The sequence below is a fragment of the Engraulis encrasicolus genome, chromosome 19 (assembly GCF_034702125.1).
Source record: "Engraulis encrasicolus isolate BLACKSEA-1 chromosome 19, IST_EnEncr_1.0, whole genome shotgun sequence".
NCBI classification, from domain to species: domain Eukaryota; kingdom Metazoa; phylum Chordata; class Actinopteri; order Clupeiformes; family Engraulidae; genus Engraulis; species Engraulis encrasicolus.
The window spans coordinates 2,423,378-2,445,877 of NC_085875.1; the positions used below are offsets into that span (position 1 = coordinate 2,423,378).

The 22,500-nt window shown below is 44.4% G+C and overlaps 1 protein-coding gene across 1 annotated transcript in view; it reads right to left on the reverse strand.

The window, feature by feature from the left end:
* The window catches only part of esrrb (estrogen-related receptor beta), a 58,957-nt gene that overhangs the window by 19,520 nt on the left and 16,937 nt on the right, over nt 1–22,500 (reverse strand). The window contains exons 2-4 of the mRNA XM_063223958.1: nt 21,008–21,180; nt 20,067–20,339; nt 8,195–8,311 (exon numbers count right to left, since the gene is read on the reverse strand). Of these exons, the coding sequence (XP_063080028.1) occupies nt 8,195–8,311; nt 20,067–20,339; nt 21,008–21,167 (550 nt within the window). The 5' untranslated portion in view covers nt 21,168–21,180. The remainder of the gene's footprint in view (nt 1–8,194; nt 8,312–20,066; nt 20,340–21,007; nt 21,181–22,500) is intronic.

A 22,500-nucleotide genomic window follows, 5' to 3' on the forward strand; every position in this document is an offset into this window, starting at 1 on the left:
ATCAGTGAATTTTGCAGAATTAAAATGCTGCGTGGGATAAGATGCAAAACCCACTCATGACGTCACATTCACACCATGATTCTCTTTCCTGTATCTCTTGAGGCAGTCGAAAAGCAGGTGATGTGATCCCCTACAAGCAGAAACTGCCCCAACAACACTACCTAAACTAAACTGCCCCAACATCACTAACTAAACACATCACTAATGGGTCTTGTAGAGCAGAGTGAAGCATTCCTTTAAAGGTGCACTGTGTGAGATGTTTAGTTGTTTATTTCCAGAATTCATGCTGCCCATTCACTAATGTTACCTTTTTCATGAATACTTACCACCACCATCAAATTCTAAGTATTCATTATGACTGGGAAAAATTGCACTTTTCATACATGAAAAGGGGGATCTTCTCCATGGTCCGCCATTTTGAATTTCCAAAAATAGCCATTTTTAGCTGCAAAAATGACTCTACTTGGACCATACTAGAAAATATTTGTTTATTACTCAGTAAACTTTCATGTAAAGATACAATTTGGCAATAGGCAGCCCAGTTTCAATGAGCAGCATAGTTGCAGTACCTTTTTTGACCATTTCCTGCACAGTGTCCCTTTAAGCCAACATTACCACCTGTAACAGTAGAGAAGACTAAAGTACGGCTGTAAGCCAACATTAGTAACAGTACTCGTAGGGAAGAGTTAAAGATTGCTGTAAGCCAGGGGTGGGGAACCTCTTTCTCGAGGGCCGTTTGCGGCCCTTGAGGTCGTTTTATCCGGCCCCCGACATGATTTTAATGTTATGCAGCTTCACATGAAATATGACATATTTTGTAAAGGAATATTAGAAATTACATTTGCAATACAATTAAGTTATATTCAGGGGTCCTAGAGAAGGTGGGGGCTGTTTTAAAGGTAGCTGCCTTCAATATAGGCCTAAAGTGCAGGGGGAAATCCTGGTTTGTGTTCATAATACGGCCCTTGGAGGACTTTTACGGCCCTCGGATGAATTTGAAGTGGCCCCTCGAATGAAAAAGGTTCCCCACCCCTGCTGTAAGCCAACATTACTAGCAGTAGGGCAGCATTAAGGACTGCTGTAAGCCGACGTGATCATTCCAAGGTATATGAATGCCTGTTCAATTAGAACGGAGCATAATTACCATATCCTCACAGGGATACGATCTATGCTGGGCATCGCTACACTTTCACAGAGAGAGAGAGAGGGGGGGGGGGAAGAGAGGGAGGGAGGAGAAAGAGAGAGCATGAGGGAGAGAGAGAGAGAGAGAGAGAGAGAGAGAGAGAGAGAGAGAGAGAGAGAGAGAGAGAGAGAGAGAGAGAGAGAGAGAGCAACAACAGAGCACATTCTTAGAAGAGAGGAGAGAGTAAGAGAGACGACAGACAGAAAAGAGAATCCCCATTTTTTTGCAAATTCTAAAACGAAAAAATCAAACAAAAGATCTGAAATTGTTCAGAAACTGAAACGAGCCAGTGATGTTTTCAATCTCTTCATGTGTGTGTGTGAGAGAGAGTCTAGAGCCTAGAGCCTGAGAGGCTAAAAGCTGAAGGCTCTCTTATCTGCTAAATGACTTTTTCCCTTTCCAATGAATATCCTCTCAGCAGGTGTTCCTCATTAGATGACCACATGAGGAGGGGAGCCTCTTTGAAGTCAGCACTTCCATGGTTCCATAGAACACTACATGTTGCGGTGGTTCTATGGCAGTTATTTTAGAACACCTAATGAAGCAGCAGTGCTAGGGCAGCCTAGAACACTTCATATGGTAGCCTAAAGCCAGGCTCAAACTACACGACACCTGATTATGTGTCCGATTTTGGCGTCTCATCTTTTGGCGAATCATTTCCCTGATCGTAACCACCCCAACGTTCTATTTCCAGTCGAAAATATCAAATAGCGTTTGATTTCTACGATTTGCGATCGGCGACTCTTTGAGCTGCCAAAGTTCTATCTTAGAACGTTGCACACGACGAGGAAATCTTGCCCGACAATCGCTTGCAATTGTCCTTGGACAATAAGGGCGCTTGTCGTAAGGGGGGCTTTAAGCTGAGAATCGGGCAAAAAGTCTTGTAGTTTGAGCCTAGCTTTATAGTAGGTTTTATCATTGTAATCAGTGGCCTGATTGGTTGCGAAGATCCATTAGAGAGACACCTTTTCATCCCACATCTGAGAACTTCCAATCTATACAAAAGGTATCTCGAATCTCTAATGTGTGTGTGTGTGTGTGTGTGTGAGTGTGTGTGTGTGTGTGTGTGCACGTTCTGCCTGATGCACCGCGAACATCAAAAGGAGACCATGGCACATGTATTGAACGGTTGCGCCGCCTATAAGGGACTGTACATCTCGCGTCATGACCGCATCGTAGCGCTAACACTGCAAGAGCTGCGCAAATATAAAACATTTTATTTCCATTTTAAGTCCCACTGCTCCCAAACTACTGATGCACCGGCACCACGAGTGCACTGTTTCACGGCAGGACTTTCAATTTGAGAGAGGATGTGGTGGTGGCGGTGGCGTTGTATTTTTTTGTTTTTTAACTTTGTTGTGAAGTCTCCTTGAGGGCATTGATTAATATTGCACTCACGTAGCGTTCTCAGCCAGATAGACAACTGACCTTGCTGCTGCTGCGCCAGGCAAGAGAAATGAAATCGCAGGCGAGGAGTGAGCTTAGGTTTCCGGATGTGTCATTTACTAAATGAATTGTTTAGATTTGTTTTTCGAAATGGTCCAGTCCAGGTCCAAATTGTGGGGACTAAAGCTGTTTGGATGGATATGATACCATTTGGTAATTGTTTTTTTTGCATGACTGTGTTTGTGTTATATTTATGTTTGTGTTTGTGTTTATTTAAATTAAATGTCTAAATAATGAGAGGGTATTCACAAAAGGTGCTTTAGAAAGCATTCTATTACAAAACCTGAAGATCTCTTAAGTGTGCAATTAAGAGTGTGTCTGTATATAAAAATAATGCATTCTTCATTTCTAATACCGACTAGGATCTTAACCAGCATTTCTTTGTTCCCCGTAGGAACTACTATTAGAACTAGTAGGAATTAGCTTGGGTCCACTAACTGCTGCTGTTCTTCTATTGACTTGACTCGCTAAGCCACTAAATGCAGGAAACTACCCAATCTGGCAACCCAGATCTCCTGTTGAAGCTGCAGGAAACTACCCAATCTGGCAACCCAGATCCCCTGTTGAAGCTGCAGGAAACTACCCAATCTGGCAACCCAGATCCCCTGTTGAAGCTGCAGGAAACTACCCAATCTGGCAACCCAGATCCCCTGTTGAAGCTGCAGGAAACTACCCAATCTGGCAACCCAGATCCCCTGTTGAAGCTGCAGGAAACTACCCAATCTGGCAACCCAGATCCCCTGTTGAAGCTGCAGGAAACTACCCAATCTGGCAACCCAGATCCCCTGTTGAAACCGCAGCTCATTATTGTCCTGAAGACACTCTGATGAGTTGGTTTGATTCACTTTCTTCACTCGATTCACTTCTCGTGTTTTTGTCCTCATCTTATTCCTCCAGATAATATGCTTTCATTAATTTCCCATCAGCTTGTAAAGTGATTACGCCCTCCCTCTGCTCTCTCTTCCTCCTCCTCTTCCTCTTCCTCATCCTCATCCATGTAATATATCTCTCTATCTATCAATCTATGCAAACACATATGGAAAGGAGAAGAGTTTGACTAACCAACACAGCAGTATGATGAGGAAGAGATGGAGAACAAAAGAGATGAGGGAAGGAGGACAGGAGAGAGAGAGAGAGAGAGAGAAGAAGAAGAAGAAGAAGGGCAGGAGAGAGAGAGAGAGATGTGGGAAGAGAGGAGGGAAGGCGCGGACGAGAGAGAGAGAGAGAGAGAGAGAGAGAGAGAGAGAGAGAGAGAGAGAGAGAGAGAGAGAGAGAGAGAGAGAGAGAGAGAGAGAGAGAGACTACTGGCAAGGGAGATCGCTACCTGGGTCTGATTATACTTCCTTTAACACTCCTCAAGACTTCACAACCAGGCAGAACAGGCAGACGTACAAGAAGGAGACACTAGAAATGCACACAGAGAGTGCAGACCTCCGCCAAGGAAGCTGTTTGTTAGAACATTATGTTACACCCTACTTTTTTTCAAGTCTTTCTGCCTTGTTTTTGTGGACTCGTCCTATCCCGCAATGGTGAAGAATCTTTTACAAATTCCAAAATTGAATCACTTGTTCCATTTCCAACAACTCCACAGAATTTCATCCAAATCCGTGCATAACTTTTCGAGTTATCCGGATCCGGCTTCAAACATTTTCATTCATTGTAGGTTATATTATAGGCATAGGAATACACAGTGTGTAGATGTTATGGCGTCAGTGACCCAATGACCTTGTCAGAAGGCTTGTACTCTCTGAGTGCTTCTAGTTTGTGTTTTCATTACCTTTCACCTACAAGGCAGCTTGGGTCAACTAACTGCTGCTGTTCTTCTATTGACTTGACTCTCTAAGCCACTAAGTTAAAGGGACACTGTGCGAGATTTTTAGTTATTTATTTCTAGAATTCATGCTACCCATTCACTAATGGTACCTTTTTCATGAATATTTACCACCACCATGAAATTCTAAGTATTCATTATGACTGGAAAAATTGCACTTTTCATACATGAAAAGAGGGATCTTCTCCATGGTCCGCCATGTTGAATTTCCTGAAATAGCCATTTTTAGCTGTAAAACTGACTGTGCTTGGGTCATACTAGAAAATATTAGTTTATTACTTAGTTAACTTTCATGAAAAGATCAAATTCGCCAATAGGTAACCCAGTTTCAATGAGCAGCATAGTTGCAGTACCTTTTTGGTCCATTTCCTGCACAGTGTCCCTTTAAGGGACTCGATGTAGTACCATGTAGGGTTGCCACCTTTCAGAAATGAAAATTAGGGACACTTGATTGTCGCTGGGGGTGTGGGGGTCCTCCCCTAGAAAAAATGAATTGTTTAGATGCAACTTCCTGCATTTTAACCAAATTGTGGCCCGTTTCAGCCTTAGATATTCATGAAAATAAGGAACTTTAAGGAAAAATGGGGAAAAAGTAAGGGACTTAACCCATTGACGCCTAAGGCACCTGTAAAAAAGAGTGCTGAATGCCTGAGCCCTTTTTAAGAAAAGCTGACCTCAGCCTATAAAAACCTAAATATCTCAGCTTCTGAAAAACATAAAAATATGCCCTAAGTTGCATTTAAACACTAGGACCCCCATCTTTCATTAGAACGTGTTCATTTATCTCAAACTAACAGAGATTTTTAATAAAGTTGTCTCAAATCTCATGAGCCTGTAATGCAGCTCCAGGCGGCAGGGCCAATGTTGCGCAACGCAACATCAGGCATCAATGGGTTAACTTCCAAATAAGGGACGATTGTGTATTTCAAGGGACGGGTGGCAACCCTAGTACCATGATTTCTTTTTCGTGTGGGTGTGCATTGTGCAAGGTCTTTTGCTTTTCACACATACTCTGTGTAATACTTTTTGAATGGGCACAGATGGAAACAAGTGGAAACAAACTCATCTTGTCTAGTGGCTAAATGGGTACTGAACATACGTTGCAGCTCTTTCCTTGACTAACAGTATAGATTGTACTGTATTTTTCTGCTTGCTGTTTTGTTTCTGCATGGCCAGGTCAGTCAAAAGGCATGGATTGCCTGTCCTGTTCACAAACAGGAACCTAGAAAGCCTCTCTGTACTGGCCTCTCTCTCTCTCTCTCTCTCTTTCTCTCTCTCTCTCTCTCTCTCTCTCTCTCTCTCTCTCTCTCTCTCTCTCTCTCTCTCTCTCTGCCTGTGCTAATGTAGACACCACTCAAAAGAACAACATGAAGAGAGAAGGGGGGGGGGGGGGGAATGCCCAGCCTGAAAAGAGGAAGGGATGACTGATATGGATTTTTAAAAAAGAGGAATGGATGGATGTCTCTCTCTCTCTCTGATCTGGATGGATGGATGGATGCATGGACCAAACAGGGAAACGACAGGCACAGGCACAGGCACAGTAGGCAGTCAAACAGAAAGAGAAAGAACAAGGAAAACCCACTAGAGGAACGCTGTATTGTCTCGCAATTCCCAAGTGGGGCGCCTGAAAAAAGGCATGGAAGAGAGAGGGGGGGCGGGGGATGTTGAAGGGTGGGTGGGTTTTGGGGGGGTCGGATGTTGAAGAGAGGTGTGGGGGGGGTGTTCGGATGTTGGGAGAGCATTTAGCGGATCAATACAACAAGTTGGAGAGGCCGCATGCACGGCTGGCTAACTGGGTAAGGGTTGCCAAATGTGGCAGATGATGATTTCCAGGCAAATAATAAACGCTCCAAAAAAAAAAAAACCCACCTGGGGACAGACACGGAATCCTGCCCCATATAGTATATGAACAAAATTCTATTGATTTCTATGGATATAAATCTACAAGAAAAACCTTTTTTACCTGCAGATGGTCATCCAAATAGCCCAATTGGGCAGGAAATCATCCAATCTGGCAACCCTGTAGCTGGTGTAGGCTGCAGGCTAGTGTGTTGTGGTGTGTTGTGTATATGTGTGTGTGCGTGTGTGTGTGTGTGTGCATGAGTGCTTATGTGTGTGTGTGCGTGCGTGAGTATGTGTGTGTGTGTGCGCGTGCGTGTTGTGCTGCGCTGTACGCTTCTATAGACCACACTGAAGCCTTTCCAATCGGAGTACTGTTACACACTTCTATTAGTGGTCTGCAGCAGCAGCAGCAGCAGCAGGCGTTGACCTATTCAGCATATTTTTGTCCCCTTAAGCCAAACGCTGCATTACCAACAGCCGCCTGGCTCAGGGAGTGCGTTACAATATGCAACCTTGATTGCATCCCAATATGTGACCTTGCCTCCTCCACTTGCCTCCTCCACTTGCTTCTCGTCATGATGACATCACTGACAACAGCATTATATTTCAATATCTTGCAAAAGCTCAATTGTTAAGTCTTTTTCTCATTTGCAATTTGGATGGTGAATGAAAAACAGTCCCTCAAAAGTTGTTGTGGCGAGGCTGACAGCTGGGAAACTGTATCGTTTTCTCCACGGAGGAGGGGCCAGGAGGCGGGACGAGGAGACAAGCACAAGTGGAGGAGGCAAGGACACATATTGAGATGCACCCCTTGCCTCCTCCACTTGTGCTTGTCTCCTCGTACCAGGAAGTAATATGTCATGATGACATCACTGACAACAGCATTATATTTCAATATCTTGCAAAAGCTCAATTGTAGAGTCTTTTTCTCATTTGCAATTGGGATGGTGAATGAAAATCAGTCCCTCAAAAGTTGTTGTGGCTAGGCTGACAGCTGGGAAACTTTATCGTTTTCTCCACGGAGGAGGAGCCAGGAGGCGGGGCGAGAAGACAAGCACAAGTGGAGGAGGCAAGGTTGCATATTGTAACGCACTTAGGGGGTATGGAGGCCATGAGGGTGCAAATGGCTAATCTCTCTCTTCCTGTGGCCAAATAAACTGCACGTGGACACACACATCACACACACACACACACACACACACACACACACACACACACACACACACACACACACATCACACACACACACACACACACACACCATTGCTTCAACTGGTGATGATGTACATTGTGTGCGGACTGACACAAGCCTGTAAATAATAAAAACGTTGAGCACCAAGGTATCCGGAAAGTCAGAACACTGTGCGGGAAAATGTCATCCCTCTACAAGCTGTGGAATCCAATACCTATCATATAACCTATAAACATGTGACTGATGTTATACCCTCATTTTTGTCAAAATGTCCTGCAAAATACGTTCCTAACTTTTTGAGTTATCCTGCTGACAGACAGAAACAGACAAACAAACCAACGCGACCGAAAACGTAACCTCCTCGGTGGAGGTAATAAAATAAGAGCAGTCACTCATAACGGTAGGGACACATAGGAGGTGAAGCGAGCGAAGCGAAGAGAGGCGAAATCCAACCGTCATCAGGTCGTCGCGGCGAATCAAATGGAATGGAACAGTTATGTTGTTGATTTGATTGGGCCGCGGCAGGCGAATTCGCTCCTCATTTGCATAACATTAAACTTTCTTTAATAATTTCGCTTCGCTTCGCTCCTGTTCGCTTGCCTTCGCCTGCCTTCGCCTCTCTCATAGGAAACGAATGGCAAAGTTTGCAAATTTGCGTGTATGTGTCCCTACCGTAAGAGGACAAGAAGATGTCTCTTACCTTCTTTTAGCATGCCGACCTTTAGACACTTCATGAAGCGGCAGGCTTGGCAGGATTTGCGTCTCCGTTTCGTTATCTCGCACTCGTTGGTGGCCGGACAGCTGTACTCGATATTTCCTTCACGAGAGAAGAGAAGAGGGACAGATGTGGTAAATGAAAAATATCTAACAATGAAAGTACATGGAAGTCCTTGTGTACAAGCCTTCAGTAGTCCAGTTACAGGTGCAAAGTACTAAAAGTTCAGAAAACACAGCAGACTGGATACAGTACTGCTCTTGTCTTTTTTATTTCTTGGAGCCAACTTCTAGAAAAATAATAAAAACAAAGAACAGTACCCAGTGCGCAACTTTAAAAAAATATATTTAACACTTCTGTTCGGACAGTGCAAGTGGTTGTTGTTTTGTAGCCTGAAAAATAAGCTGTGGTTCACTTGATGGCGGTGAAAAAAATGTTTTTGCATCCCAAATTGCTGGGAACATGAAATCATGACAGCAAACAGAACCCAGGAAAAATAATGGAATATTTAATCAGGTTATGACAGTTAAACTGTGACTACTGTGCCAGCATTTGTAGTAATATCTGCGTACATCTGGAAGTATTTCAGGAGTTTATCTAATGCAGGGGTGGGGAACCTTTTTCATTCGAAGGGCCACTTTAAATTCATCCAAGGGCAGTAAAAGTCCTCAGAGGGCCGTTCTATGAACACAAACCAGGATTTTCTCCTTCTCTTTAGGCCTATATTGAAGGCAGCCACGTTTTAAAGAAACCCGACCTTCTCTAGGTTCCCAGCATATAACTTAGTTGTATTGCAAATGCATTTTCTAAGATTCCTTTACAAAATATGTCATATTTCATGTGAAGCTGAATAACATTAAAATTATATCGGGGGCCAGATAAAACGCCCTCAAGGGCCGCAAATGGCCCCCGAGACATAGGTTCCCCACCCCTGATCTAATGCAACACATTGATGATTTGGACAACAGAGTAATTGATATAAACGAACACACGCTATGAATGAATCATTTCCATTTTCGTTCCTCATAAAATTCAATATTTCTGAAGTCATTTAGCGAGGCGAGGGTGATTTTATTTAGAAAAATAAATAAAAACCCAGAAAAAGTCAGAAAACTATTTATTTCTCCACACACTTCCTTTCTCAGTATTTATATGTCAATTTCTTATATGGCTTTTCAGGACCCGTGCCAGGGTGGAGGGGGGGGGTGGTAGTATTACAAACGCCAGCGTCTGTACGGTACGGTAAGTAAATTATGGTAAAGTGCCATGTATTTCTCCACAAAATCCAAACTGACATTTACAGGCTGACTGTCAAGGTCTGTTACCTCATTTCACGTCTCTGGCCTCAGACAATAACAATAACAAAGGTGCACCGGGTTCAGCTCCATTCTCTCACAATTTTTACACGCATGAGATGCATTGTTGTGTGTGTGTGATTGGACTTGCATATGAAGAGCTCTTTTCCAAAGTGAGATATATCCATTTTATAGAATGTTGGGAAATTGACATTTTTGTATTAGGCATTCCATTGAAATGCATTGCAAAATGCATTTTTATAGAGGTTTTTAAGTATGTTCTCAAAACATTTGAATGGCAAGAATTCACACATAGATGATAGGACCTCTTAACAGTCAATTCCAATATTAAAATGCAAAAAGTCAAAAATGGTGGATATAAAGCGTTTTGGAAAAGAGCTCTTCATATACTTGTATATGTGTAAAAGTTCAAAGATTCATGCACAGCTTCTATTCTAGGAGTATTCAATACTTGGTGCACAGACCTATATTAACCTAGACTGGCAATGGGCCTCGAAATTTTCGGATTTCTCAGCAGTCAGACCAAAGCAGACCGCCATCTTGGTGAAGACTCCCGTAACCACAAACTTTTACGTGATGACGTTATCAGTCCATAAGCAAAGTTATTCCTGTATGTGAAATGAACTTCTAAAAGTGTCAAAAATAATGTGATGCTTCGTTTGCCGTATGTGTTGTGTATCTATAATAATATATAACACAACATCATATAATACAACACAATACAACACAGCATAATGTTGTACAATGCCATTACACGCGAAGACGAGGGTCTAAATATCTTTCTGTCTGGGCTTGTGATGTTGCTAGGTTACCATCAGCGTCTTCTGGGAAGCTTGCACAGTCAGCTTTACTGAACGTACGGGTTATATACACACCTATGTACATAGTTGTCAATAACTCAGAGTAAATTATACCAAATAAGTTGCATACACACAAGCATGACCGATTCAGCATCACAAAATATCCTCAAACCGTAACCTGCATTGCTGCAACGAATAGAGTCTCGGCAGGGTTGCCAGATGAGATGATGATCGTGTGCCCTTTTCTACCCGAAGACTGCCTTCCTAAACGGCCCGATTTGGCGAGAAACCGTCCGATCTGGCAAGACCGCTCAACTTCTGGGTCTATTATAAAACGTTTGGTGGTAGTGAGGGTGATTCCATTCCTGGAGTGACAATATAGATGTTACGATTTGTCAAAATCTTCCAGAAAATTATTGAAACCCACTTTGATAACGTTGTAGTCACCGTTTGAAATCGTATGCATTCCTATGGCTCACAGCTCTGATAGTCTTCACTAGAAGGAGCTATGTCTGTGGGAGGAGTCGATGGGGCGCGAAAATCGCAAAGATGTCTGCGCCCAGTCAATCCGAAACTCTGCTAGTGCCTTGAACCGCCCATTGCCAGTGTAGGTTAATCTAGGTCTATGACTTGGTGGTACTCAAGAGTGTGCAATACCTTTACTGTAATGTACAATTATGTGTATAAGGTCTTTGTGTATGTTTTGTATTTGTGCATTTATGTACGCTGACAGACATCTTAATTTCTTTCGGGATGGATAAAAGTACTCTACTCTACTCTTCGCTACTCTAAAAGGAAAAAAGTTTACTGCAGACTTGTTTCAATTTTTGCTCTTTTATTCAGAGCGAACAACGCGTTTCGCATCTGTGCGTAATCATGTTCGCTCAGGCATGTTTGTGTGTCTTCAGCTATAAACAGGTGGGACTTCAACATGAGTCAACACAATACAAGCCAGGGGTGCGTTTCCGCAATGTTAGCTTTGAACTACAGATGTACTTTGTAGTTATCTACTTACTTCAAGGCGAAATCCGTGCATTTCTCGAAACCTTACTATTCCCACAGTAAGCCAAAAGTAGTGCGGCTACTTTCCTGAGTCCACACCGCTACTTACTTTCTTGGCATTGCAGTGCGTGACCAAAGAACCAACAAGAGATAGGCATGATTGCTGAGTCATGATTCAGCTGTTTCCTCCTAAATTCAGTGCGTGAAGTAGAAAGCAATAGTGTACAACCACCACCAGCACATTTGATTGGATGTCACGACACCGTGACTCCGCTGTTTCCTCCACAACACACCTTGTAATTTCTTTGTGAAAAAACACGGCCGTGGCATTACAATCTGACACCGTCCGCACCAATAATGCAGTATTATCTGCATGCCGATTGGATTTCGTGTCTTTCCGAGGTGTAAAATATTTGGACAATAAAGTTGTGGTTACTCCCAGAAAATCGCCTGTTGAAGTGTCATATCCCTAACACTTTTTTGCGCAGATTTCATTACATAGCCTAGTGGTATTGACGCTTGCTTGCATCCCATTGAGAAAACAGAAGCCACGCCGGTTCGAATCCACATGGTTGCAGTGCCACAATTTTGGAAATATCTGGCAGAAATAGATCATTTATGTTGTGCATTACCAACACACACGTGCAGCCAAGGGAAAATGTGTTACACTGTAGGGTCCAAAACACGATTTCACGAGTTGTTGTCAACATGCTGCACACTGGTTTCGAACCCGCGTGGCTCGCGTCTTCCCATTGATAGGCAAGCGTAAATACCCCTAGGCTATGAAATGAAATTCGCGCCAAAAACATTTAAGTACTTGACACGTAAGCCAGTGCATTTCCGGGAGTAACCAATACTTTCTTATCTAAATATTTCACAAATTACACATCGAAATGAGACGCAATTCAATCGGTATACAGCTAAAAGTATATTATTAGTGTGGGATTCATCAGATTCCAAGGATATGACGGTTTTTTTTTCACGAACAAATGACATGACGTGAATTTGTGTTCTGAACACTCTCGCAGCTGTATCATCACTTTGTGTGCATGTCGATTGATTTTCATCGCTTTTGCACCACAGGATTAAAAGATATTGACACATTTGTGGTCAAATATTTACTACAAGTTTAGCTAATGGGTGGAGTCACACTCTGAAGTAGACTAGCGCTGTGTGTTACTTGGGGTGGCTGAGGTGATGGCTGCACTCAATGGATCTACTTCAGCTGTACTTCAACTTCACTGTCCAGATACGGATAGGAGGCGCCTCACTTTCAAAGTCACCACTACTTCAGAGTGCACATTACTCCAAGCAGTAGTTACTTCGTGTGCTAACGTTCGAGACACAGGAGTTAGCAGCTTTTATAGTATCTACTCTGCAAAGTTGCTAACAGACTAGCTACTTCGCCTTTGAGAAATCTACCCGTTTTGGTTCGGGCAGTCCCTCACTGTCTAACGTTTGTAATTATTTCCCATCAATTTACATGCAAACAGAATTCATTTCATTTCATAGACGGACACACAATGAATTTCACATTGAAGCACAAGTTTGGCCTATTCTCATTTCTGCTTGGTCTTAAAAAAACAAACAAACAAACCAATCAACAAACAAAATCACAGAATATGTAATCAATACACTACCTCTATCACTGTGAGTGTGAATGCTCTATCTGTTCCTATAGAGGACATAAAGTATTTACTGGATGCCACGGTAGCCAGGGGTGCATTTCTGGAAAGCATAGTTGCTAATTATGTTAGCTACTTTGTTGGTTGCAATGCAATTTCCCTTTGGCAACTACCGAAGTTGCTAACTGCTAACAACTACGCTTACCAGAAATGCACCCCAGACTTCCTTGATCCACAACTTCCTGACGGTGGGGGGCTTCCAACACCAAGCTGTGGCTACGGGTTTGGCTCTGGGCCAGACTTCTCATGCACATATGCTACTTTAGCTGCTGTGAGCACCATTGAATGGCATTGCGTATGTGTGTGTATGTGTGCGTGTGTGTTTGTATGCGTGAGTGTGTGCGTGTGTGCGCGCGTGCATGTGTGTGTGTGTGTGTGCATGCATGCGTGTGTGTGTGTGTGTGTGTGTATGTGTGTGTGTGTGTGTGTGTGTGTGTGTGTGCGTGCGTGCATGCATGCGTGTGTGCGTGTGTGTGTGCGTTTTAAGTGCTAGGTGTGTGTTTGTGTGTGTTTGTGCGTGTGTGTGTGTTAGTCTGTGTGTGTGTGTGTGTGTGTGTGTGTGTGTGTGTGTGTGTGTGTGTGTGTGTGTGCGTGTGCGTGTGTGTGTACGTGCATGCGTGTGTGCGTGCGTGCGTTGGTGTGTGTGTATGTGTGTGCGTGTGTATGTGTTTTAAGTAGGAAAAGGCCCTATTCATACAGAAGAGAATCCAATAGGAAAGCAAAACTTTAAGACTGTTTGTGCGATTAGATCTCTCATGATAAGATCTCACCTGCTTCCTAACACTTTCACCCTGAACAGCTCCTATTATTTTCCAGATCTCAGACTGGATTCAGGCTGGAAAAGACACTGTGGTATTCTGCTGGTGAGGAATAACCCTGCCCTTATCTCTGCTAGGCTAATTTGAGTTCAGCACTAGATCCTTAAACTGCAGCATTTTCCTTCTCTTTGTCCCACCTAAGACCGCTTTGCAGATAGCGGTGGACGGTGTCTCTCCAGTCAAACAAACTCCTTTCTCCTTAAAAATATTTAACGTAGCAAGACACGCCCTCTGTTATAAATTAGCTGTTACCAGAATGGCAATGACCAATTCGTAATGTATTACTTAACCCATTGTGTCCTGGAGCGACATATACGCTGCATTCAAGTTCTTGAGATTTGAGCTGTTTTATTAAAAATGTGGGTATGTTAGAGTTGAATGAACGCTATACTGGTGCAAAATGAAGGTTCTAAATTTTAAATGTAACCTATTTCATGTTAGTATGTGCTTCGGAGGCTGAGATATTTAGGATTTAATAGGCAGAGGGCACCCTTTCCCAAAAAGGGCTTAGGACAAAATGGGTTAAGGCCCTGTGCACTGTCATAGTGGTGTAGTACTATGGAAGTAAAGTTTTTTTCCAGTGATTATGACACTTAAGGGCCTAAACAATAATTTCAAAGAAAGTAATGCAGATGTTGACTCTTTGCTGACACTACTTGAATACATCATAACAATATAGCCATGATATTAAAGAGAGCCTGAGTAACAGACTGACTTGTTCATTACAATTTTGGGGACAATAAGGTTATAACAGAGGCTCTGCACAAAAGGGTTAATAAAACAGATAATATCAGATATGCAACAACACACGATAGAAAGGATTTTGACTCAATTCATTACAACGCTCTAGAGAGGGGGAGAGGTGGAGAGGTAGACTCTAGAGGAGAGGAAGACAGAATGACGAGTTGAATTCTCATGCTGTCTTGACAGCTTGTCATCCGCCTATTTAAAATAGCTTGCGCTTAAGCTGCACATCGTATCCTGTGAGACTCATAACTCTCCACTCACCACTTATTTAGCCGGCTAATGCTTGAAAGGCGAAGGAGTTCAGACCCTTTTTAAAGCTAAGCTAGTATGCTAAGCTAACGCCCTGCCTCTGTGGAGAAAACAATAAAATAATTCCTGCTGTCAGCCTAGCCACAACCACTTTTGGGTGACTTTTTCCCATTCAACATCCCGATTGCAAATCAGAAGAGGACCTTTAAATTGTGCTTTTCTGACATATTGAATTTACGTTCATGTTGTCTTGCGACGTCTCAGGCTACAGGGACAAGAGATTACAAATTGAAGTGGACCCTATATGACCATGCTAATGCTAGCCCATGCTAGTGACAGAGATAGGGTTGCCACCTCTAACTGAAAAAAAAAAAACCTTTGACATTTCAAAACCAATCAATGATGTCCTTCAGTCAGTGTCAAGGGACAATATATTTTATTGCAAGGACAGATCATTAAAAACCCAGAACAACCAGGTGAAACCGGGACATGTGGCAACACTAGGCAAAGAGAGGATATACGACCATGCTAACGCTAGCTCGTGCTAGTGACAGTCATAATTACCGCTGATGCTGAGGTGAAGTAGCATTAGCACCTTGAACGCTCTCCTCTTAGTGCTTAATTAGTACACCGCGACACACTGGCCATCTTTATTAAGGCCCATTACTCACTGGCTTTAACTCTGTAATGGCTCGTACTCTAGGGTTGCCAACTGTCAATGAAAAAAATACGGGACACTTCATCATGCCGGGGGTCTGGGTGTCGTCCCCCAGAAAATTTAGCATTTCTCAGATGTGATTTCCTGCATTTTAACGTCCCGTGTCCCGTTTCAGTTCAATACGGAACCCGTACTTTCATCTCTAAATACAGGACGATTCCGTATTTCAAGGGACGGTTGGCAACCCTATCGTACTCGTACCTTAAATCAAATCTCCTCAGCCACTCCAGTAGCCACTAGTGGCTTATTTATTTATCTATTTGCTTTGTTGTAGTGTCGTGTCTTCTCAGTTTCCTTTTTCAGACAGAAAGGAAAACAAGAAACGAGGTTCTCTGTTGGTCTAGTCTAGTGGTTGGCTCGCACCCTCTCCTGCATCCAGGAAGAAGAATGAATCCGCGCCAGGGTTGCCAGATGAGGCTGATCAAATCCCTCCCAAAAGGTTATCAAAAACCGCCCAATTTCAATAAATTGCATTGATTTCTATGGGCACATAACTGCAGAAGAAAAAGACAAATTGGGCGTTGTTTTCTCCAAAATTCATTTTTACCCGCAAACGGTCATCCTAAGTAGCCCAATTGGGCGGGAAACCACCCAATCTGGCAACACTGATCGGCGCTGCTTGTCATGCCATTACACCAACACTCTTCACTGCTCTCAAAGGAAAAGATCATGGAATACGTCTAGCTGGAAAAAATGTCCTTGGAAGCCCCCACTCCACCCACCATCACTCACACACACACACACACACACACACACACACACACACACACACACACACACACACACACATGTACACGCATGCACGCACGCACGCACGCACACACACACACACACACACACACACACACACACACACACACACACACACACACACATTCTCTCTCCCTCTCTATTGCCTTGTTGCCCTTCTTATGTCTTTCTGTCATTCTTTTATTCACGTCTGCCTCACCTCTCTCCTCTCCTCTCCTCTCCTCTCCTCTGCTCTCCTCTCCTCTCCTCTCCTCTCCTCTCCTCTCCTCTCTCCTCTTCCCTCTCTCCTCTCCACTCCTTTCCCCCTCTCCTCTCCTCGTCTCCTCTGCTCTCCTCTCCTCTTCTCCTCTGCCTTAACTTCCCCATTCCCTTTCTGTTGAAATGACGGCGGGCGGGTGACGTGACGCGTGCCTGCATTTCTAATTGACACGGCCGTGCCGTGCTGTCCCCCGAGATGCCCCCCCTCCCCCCGCCTCCTCTCGGCCTAATGAAAAGCCTCGGCCTTAATTACAGCTTCCCCAACGCTGATTGTTATTGACAAAACTCCTGTGGCTCGGACAAACGGCACGAGATTAGGTCTATTACAGGCGGCCCCCTCTGAGGAAAAGAAGAGGAGGGGAGAGGAGGAGAAGAAGACAGGAGAAGAAAGGAGAGGAGAGAAGAAGAGGAGAGGAGGAGAGGAGAGGGGAGGAGAGGAGTGGAGAGAAGAGAAGAGGAGAAGAGAGGAGCAGAGACGGAAAGACAAGAGAAGTGAGGAGCAGAGACGAGAAGAGAAGAGAAGAGAAGAGAAGAGAAGACAAGACAAGACAAGACAAGAGGAGAGTAGGGAAGAGAAGAGGAGAGAAAATAAGAGCAGAGAGGAGAAGAGGAGAGGAGAGAAGGGAAGACAAGAGAAGAGAGGAGAGGAGATGAGAGGAGAAGAGAGAAGAGAATAGAATAGAAAAGAGGAAAGGAGAGGAGAAGATAGGAGAGAGAGGAGAGGAGGAGAGGAGGAGAGAAGGGAAGACAAGAGAAGAGAAGAGAAGAGAAGAGAAGAGGAGAGGAGGAGAGAAGGGAAGACAAGAGAAGAGAAGACAAGAGAGGAGGAGGAGAGAAGGGAAGACAAGAGAAGAGAAAAGGAAAGAAGAGAAGAGAAGAGAAGAGAAGAGAAGAGAAGAGAAGAGAAGAGAAGAGAAGAAAAGGAAACCCGTCGTGGCGTGGCGGTGGAAGGTTGAGATATAGCAGGGGTGTTTGTATGTGTGTGTGTGCGTCTATGTTTGTGTGTGTGTTGGGGGGGGTGTCTCAGAACTGACAATACACATAGCGAAGCAAAGACACAGACAGCAAGAGAGAGAGAGACAGAGACAGAGAGACAGAGGGAAAGAGAGATAGAGAAAGAAAAAAGAAATGTAGATAGATAGATGGGAGGCGATGGAGTCGTGTATTTTCCCTCTCCATTTCCTGTGTCTATTTCCTGTGTCTTTCTAATTATGCAGCCAATTGCTTCTGGTGAGGGGTCCCTCTCCACTGCCTCTCCTGATCTCTGATATCTATTGTAATGGCCCTTTGACTCGCCAGTCAATGTGTTTAGCAGGCGAACAATAGCGGAGGGAGGTCTAAATATGCCGTGTGGAGGGGTTGGGGTGTGTGTGTGTGTGTGTGTGTGTGTGTGTGTGTGTGTGTGTGTGTGTGTGTGTGTGTGTGTGTGTGTGTGTGTGTGTGTGTGAGCTGAGCGCGCTTGTCCATCCTTTGTCAACAGCACAGCAGCAGAGAGACAGTTGGTGAACAGGGCCTGTCATAACCAGGCAGGCAAACTAGGCAATTGCAAAGGGTCCTCAGATGAAAGAAGGGGGGGGGAGAGGGGATGTGGTCTGATTATGACTGATTATGTACATGTATTCAATTCGATGAGACCAATGATAATTTTGGGAGTGTGGCAATACCTCCCTAAATTCAATGTGCCGTCCGAGAAGTGTAATGATACTGCTATCAAAACATCTATGTGTGTGTGTGTGTGTGTGTGTGTGTCTGTGTCCAATAGTTTGAGGAGAAGAATATGGCGCCAAGTCCCTCTTTGCCTAGGGCCCCCCCTCAAAATGCCTCGAAACGGCCCTGGTTGGCGGCGCTGCTGCAAACAGCCGTGTTTGGATTGACGCTGTTGTATTTGACCCCCTCCCCATAACCTCCCTAAATGTAATGCCCCGTCCGAGAAGTGCAATGATGCCGCTATCAAAACATCTATGTGTGTGTGTGTGTGTGTCTGTGTCCAATAGTTTGAGGAGAAGAATATGGCGCCAAGTCCCTCTTTGCCTAGGGCCCCCCCTCAAAATGCCTCGAAACGGCCCTGGTTGGCGGCGCTGCAAACAGCCGTGTTTGGATTGACGCTGTTGTGTTTGACCTCCTCCCCATAACATGCCCTCCCCATAGAGGAAGTGTTTACAGCGGCCACATCAGGTGGTTCCATGATCAATAACGACCACTGTGTGCTGTTTGGACACCTGCATTGTGGTATTAAATCCAGTTTAATCAGTCGCTCGGCGTCGGCAGGTTTATTTTGCCACGACAGAGATAGCGGCGGCGGCATAATTTTATTCCCATGTCCAGGGTTGCCAGATGAGGCTGATGATTTCCAGCCAAAAAATGCTCAAAAACCGCCTGGAAGCACTAAAATCCCGCCCAATTTGGAATTAAATAATGATTTCTATGGCCACAAATGAGCAAAAAAACCCGCCCAAGTGCCATATTTATTTATCCGCAGACCAGACCATCCTAAGCAGCCCAATTGGGCGGGAAACGGCCCAATCAGGCAACACTGCCCATGTCCGTGTCTGTCTGACGCCGGCCTCGTCGACTCATCACTGGTCTTTTGTAAACATATTGATATACTACGTACACATCTATCGGATGCCAGTATCTGTCTGTCTGTCTATCTAGTCTGACTGACTGACTGGTTTTGTCTTCCTGCTATCTGTAATTTATCTCTTCACCTGCAGACTGGTTGCCTTATCTGTCTGCTCTGTCTGTCTTTTTGGGTTCTGTTAAATCAAACCTTTTGAGTTCTTTTCATTTTGAAAAGGTTAGGGAGTGAATGCTGAAGACCTAACAATGATCAGCTGCACTAACCCTGCTAAGCTTGTGTACTCTATTCATTATATTGTACTGGAATGGCCAAGCTGACAAGTTATGTTAGCACACACTATTTCTTAATATTGACATGGGCATCTGGCCCTTCGATGACAAATTCTACATCGAATGTGGCCCTTGGGCCAAAATAATTGTCATGGTCATTTCGATGTCCTTTCCCAACCCTACCGCATTTCGCTCTCCCGCACTTCTGCTTTCATACTAAAAAGAACAAAAAAAAAGAATTGAACCAAGTACACACTGCCTTACTACAAATAAAGCAAATATAGTAGGCTACCATATAAATCAGTCTCAAACTTAAAACTCAAACTTTTTCATATTGAGGACCACTTCACCCCCCAAAAAATGTTCAGGGACCACCTGTCAACTGAATTGGCTGTTGACGGATGCTAATTTGGCACTGCTAATTTCGATGCAGATCACTCAGCCCTACTTTTTATTCACATCTACAAGCCTGTCTTACTGTGGTGAAAATTAGACTTCAGCTTTGTTTAGCTTTGCAATAATGTTACAAATATAGCCTACTAGCTTGTCTTGGAAAAGTAGAAATCCCCTCACGGACCACTTGAGCTCTGTCGCGGACAACTAGTGGTCCCCGGACCACACTTTGAGAATCACTGATATAAATGATGAATCAAGTACACACTACCTTGTATCGTGCGTTTGAAGAAGGCCTTGCACGCCTCGCAGGACGCCACGCCGTAGTGGTAGCCGGAGGCGATGTCGCCGCACACCAGGCACAGGCGCTTGGGGATGGAGTTGAGCATGTACTCGCACTTGATGCTCGAATCCTCCATGAGGCCGCCGCCGCCGGAGCAGTCCTCGTAGCGCTTGCGGCACGCCGCCGCGTTGGGGCCTCCTCCTACGACGCCCAGGCCGCCCGGCGTGAACATGGGCGGCGAGTCCAGACCGTTGGGGTGGCCTCCACCTAGGGATGGGATATCGGTAGAGAGAGTAGAGAGAAAGAGGTTCCATTGGCCCATTGTTTCCGGGTTCTATTATTGGGGGGGAAATCCCCCTTTAGGCAGACCTAGGCAGACCTGAGGACTGTTCTATTCAATGCTAGGAGCATTATGACACGCCCCTTTAGGCAGACCTGAACCTGGTCACGTTAGGTGCCCATAGAAACCTATTATGTTGGCATATCTCTATACTTAAAGAATCTCTGATATCGGTATCGGTGTATCGGTATCGGGTTCAGATATCAACATAATTCAGAGATCGGATCGGATCGGAATTTTCCCAAAGTATCGGAATTTTCCTGATACTGACATTGAGCCAGGTGTAATGTTAATTTGAAATCATAACACTTGCATATTAGTTTTCAGGATGGGATTGTTACTTTTTTACTTGTGACGTTTTACTTGTTAATTGTTTTCCTGTTCTTCTGACTTCCTTTTCTGACCAAATAGTCTACTTGGGCCTACCTCAAGTTGAAACCCATGCATACATGTGGTTTTGGTATAGGATCGGAGTAGTATCGGTATCGGCAGATATCCAAATTTAGATACCGGGATCGGATCGGAAGTGAAAAAATGTGTATCGGTGCATCCCTACCTCCACCGCCGCCACCTCCACCACCGCCACCACCTGTCAGGCCGTTACCGTAGCCGCCACCACCACCGCTGGCGTCTGATTGGCCGCTAGGGCTGTGATGGCTGACGGTGTCGATGAGGGAGGAGGGGCTAGAGGGCTCCGTCTTGATGTAGGAGCCGCAGCTGGACACTAGGTGGCGCTCGTCGGCCGCCATTCTGTTCAGCAACCTGAAAGACAGACAACGGGGGGGGGTTTAGAGTAGAAGCGGAGATATAAGAGGAGACACTCAAAAAATGCGTCCATTGAAAAGAATTGGGACAGTTTGTAACGCCAACACGACGTGTGCCTGCTCGTCGGCCTCCATTCTGTTCAGCAACGTGAAAGACAGACAACGGGAGGTTTAGAGTAAAAAGCATGGCTCAAACTATACGACTATCGGCTCGATTCTCTGCTGAAAACCCTCCTTACGACAATCGGTGGAATATTACCCCACAGGACCATCGCAAGCGATTCTCAGGCAAGATTTACCTCGTTGTGACAAAGGTTATAAGATGATTTTGCCGGTTCAAAGAGTTGCCGATAGCAAATCGTAGCTATCAAACACGGTTTGATATTTACGACTCAAAATGGAACGTCGGGCATTGTCTCTGTGTTTACGATCAGGGATAAGATTGACAGTTCCGATTCTTTGTATGTGTGCAGCGCAACCCGACATCAAAATCGTGAATCATGAAGTTTGAGTCTGGATTAAGTCTATTGGCCTTAGTTGAGTTTGGTGCAGTTTAGACTTATTTGAATCTTGTTGTAGGAGTCAGAGCTGGGCGCTAGGTGGCGCTCAGTAGTCGCTATTTTGTTCAGCAACATGAGAGGAAAAGGGGTGAATGAGGTGAAGAAGGATTTAGAACAGTGCATTTCTTAACTGGAATAGTCTTGTGGCCAAGGGGGTTCAGTTTCTATTGGAGGGTAGTCTATTTTATTTTTTAGGGGGGCATTGGCAGGCATATGATGAAGTAAGGTCGAGGGCGTTGGGGGCTTATGATGAGATAAGGGAGGCGTTTGGTCAAAAAAGAGAGAACCACTGTGCTATTTGTTCCATAATGATATCAACGATGCAGCAGAGACCAAATGTAAAATGTTCATGTATATACACCATTAGATGGAGTAAATGTTACAGGTTACTCAAAAAGGCTTGTGTGTGGGACATGTTTTGGCCAACACATAACTGTCATTTTCATCTTATTCAGGAAGTTATCTCCAGCTCCACATAACAGGAATGGGTATCACGTGTCCATCTGCTTCAGAATTTCAGAGCACATGTTGGAATCCATGAATTCCGTCAATAGAACTCCAACTCCCCAGAGCTTCCAGCCACTTAAGCTGCTAGCTGAGACCCTGTTCCCGATGCTACAGCAGCACCAATGGGACTGAGTATAGATAATATAGGGAAACCCACAAATGGGACTGAGTATAGATACAATAGGCAAAGCCACCACCAGTGGGATTGATTATAGATACTATTGGTAAAGCCACCATTATACTGGTTCTAC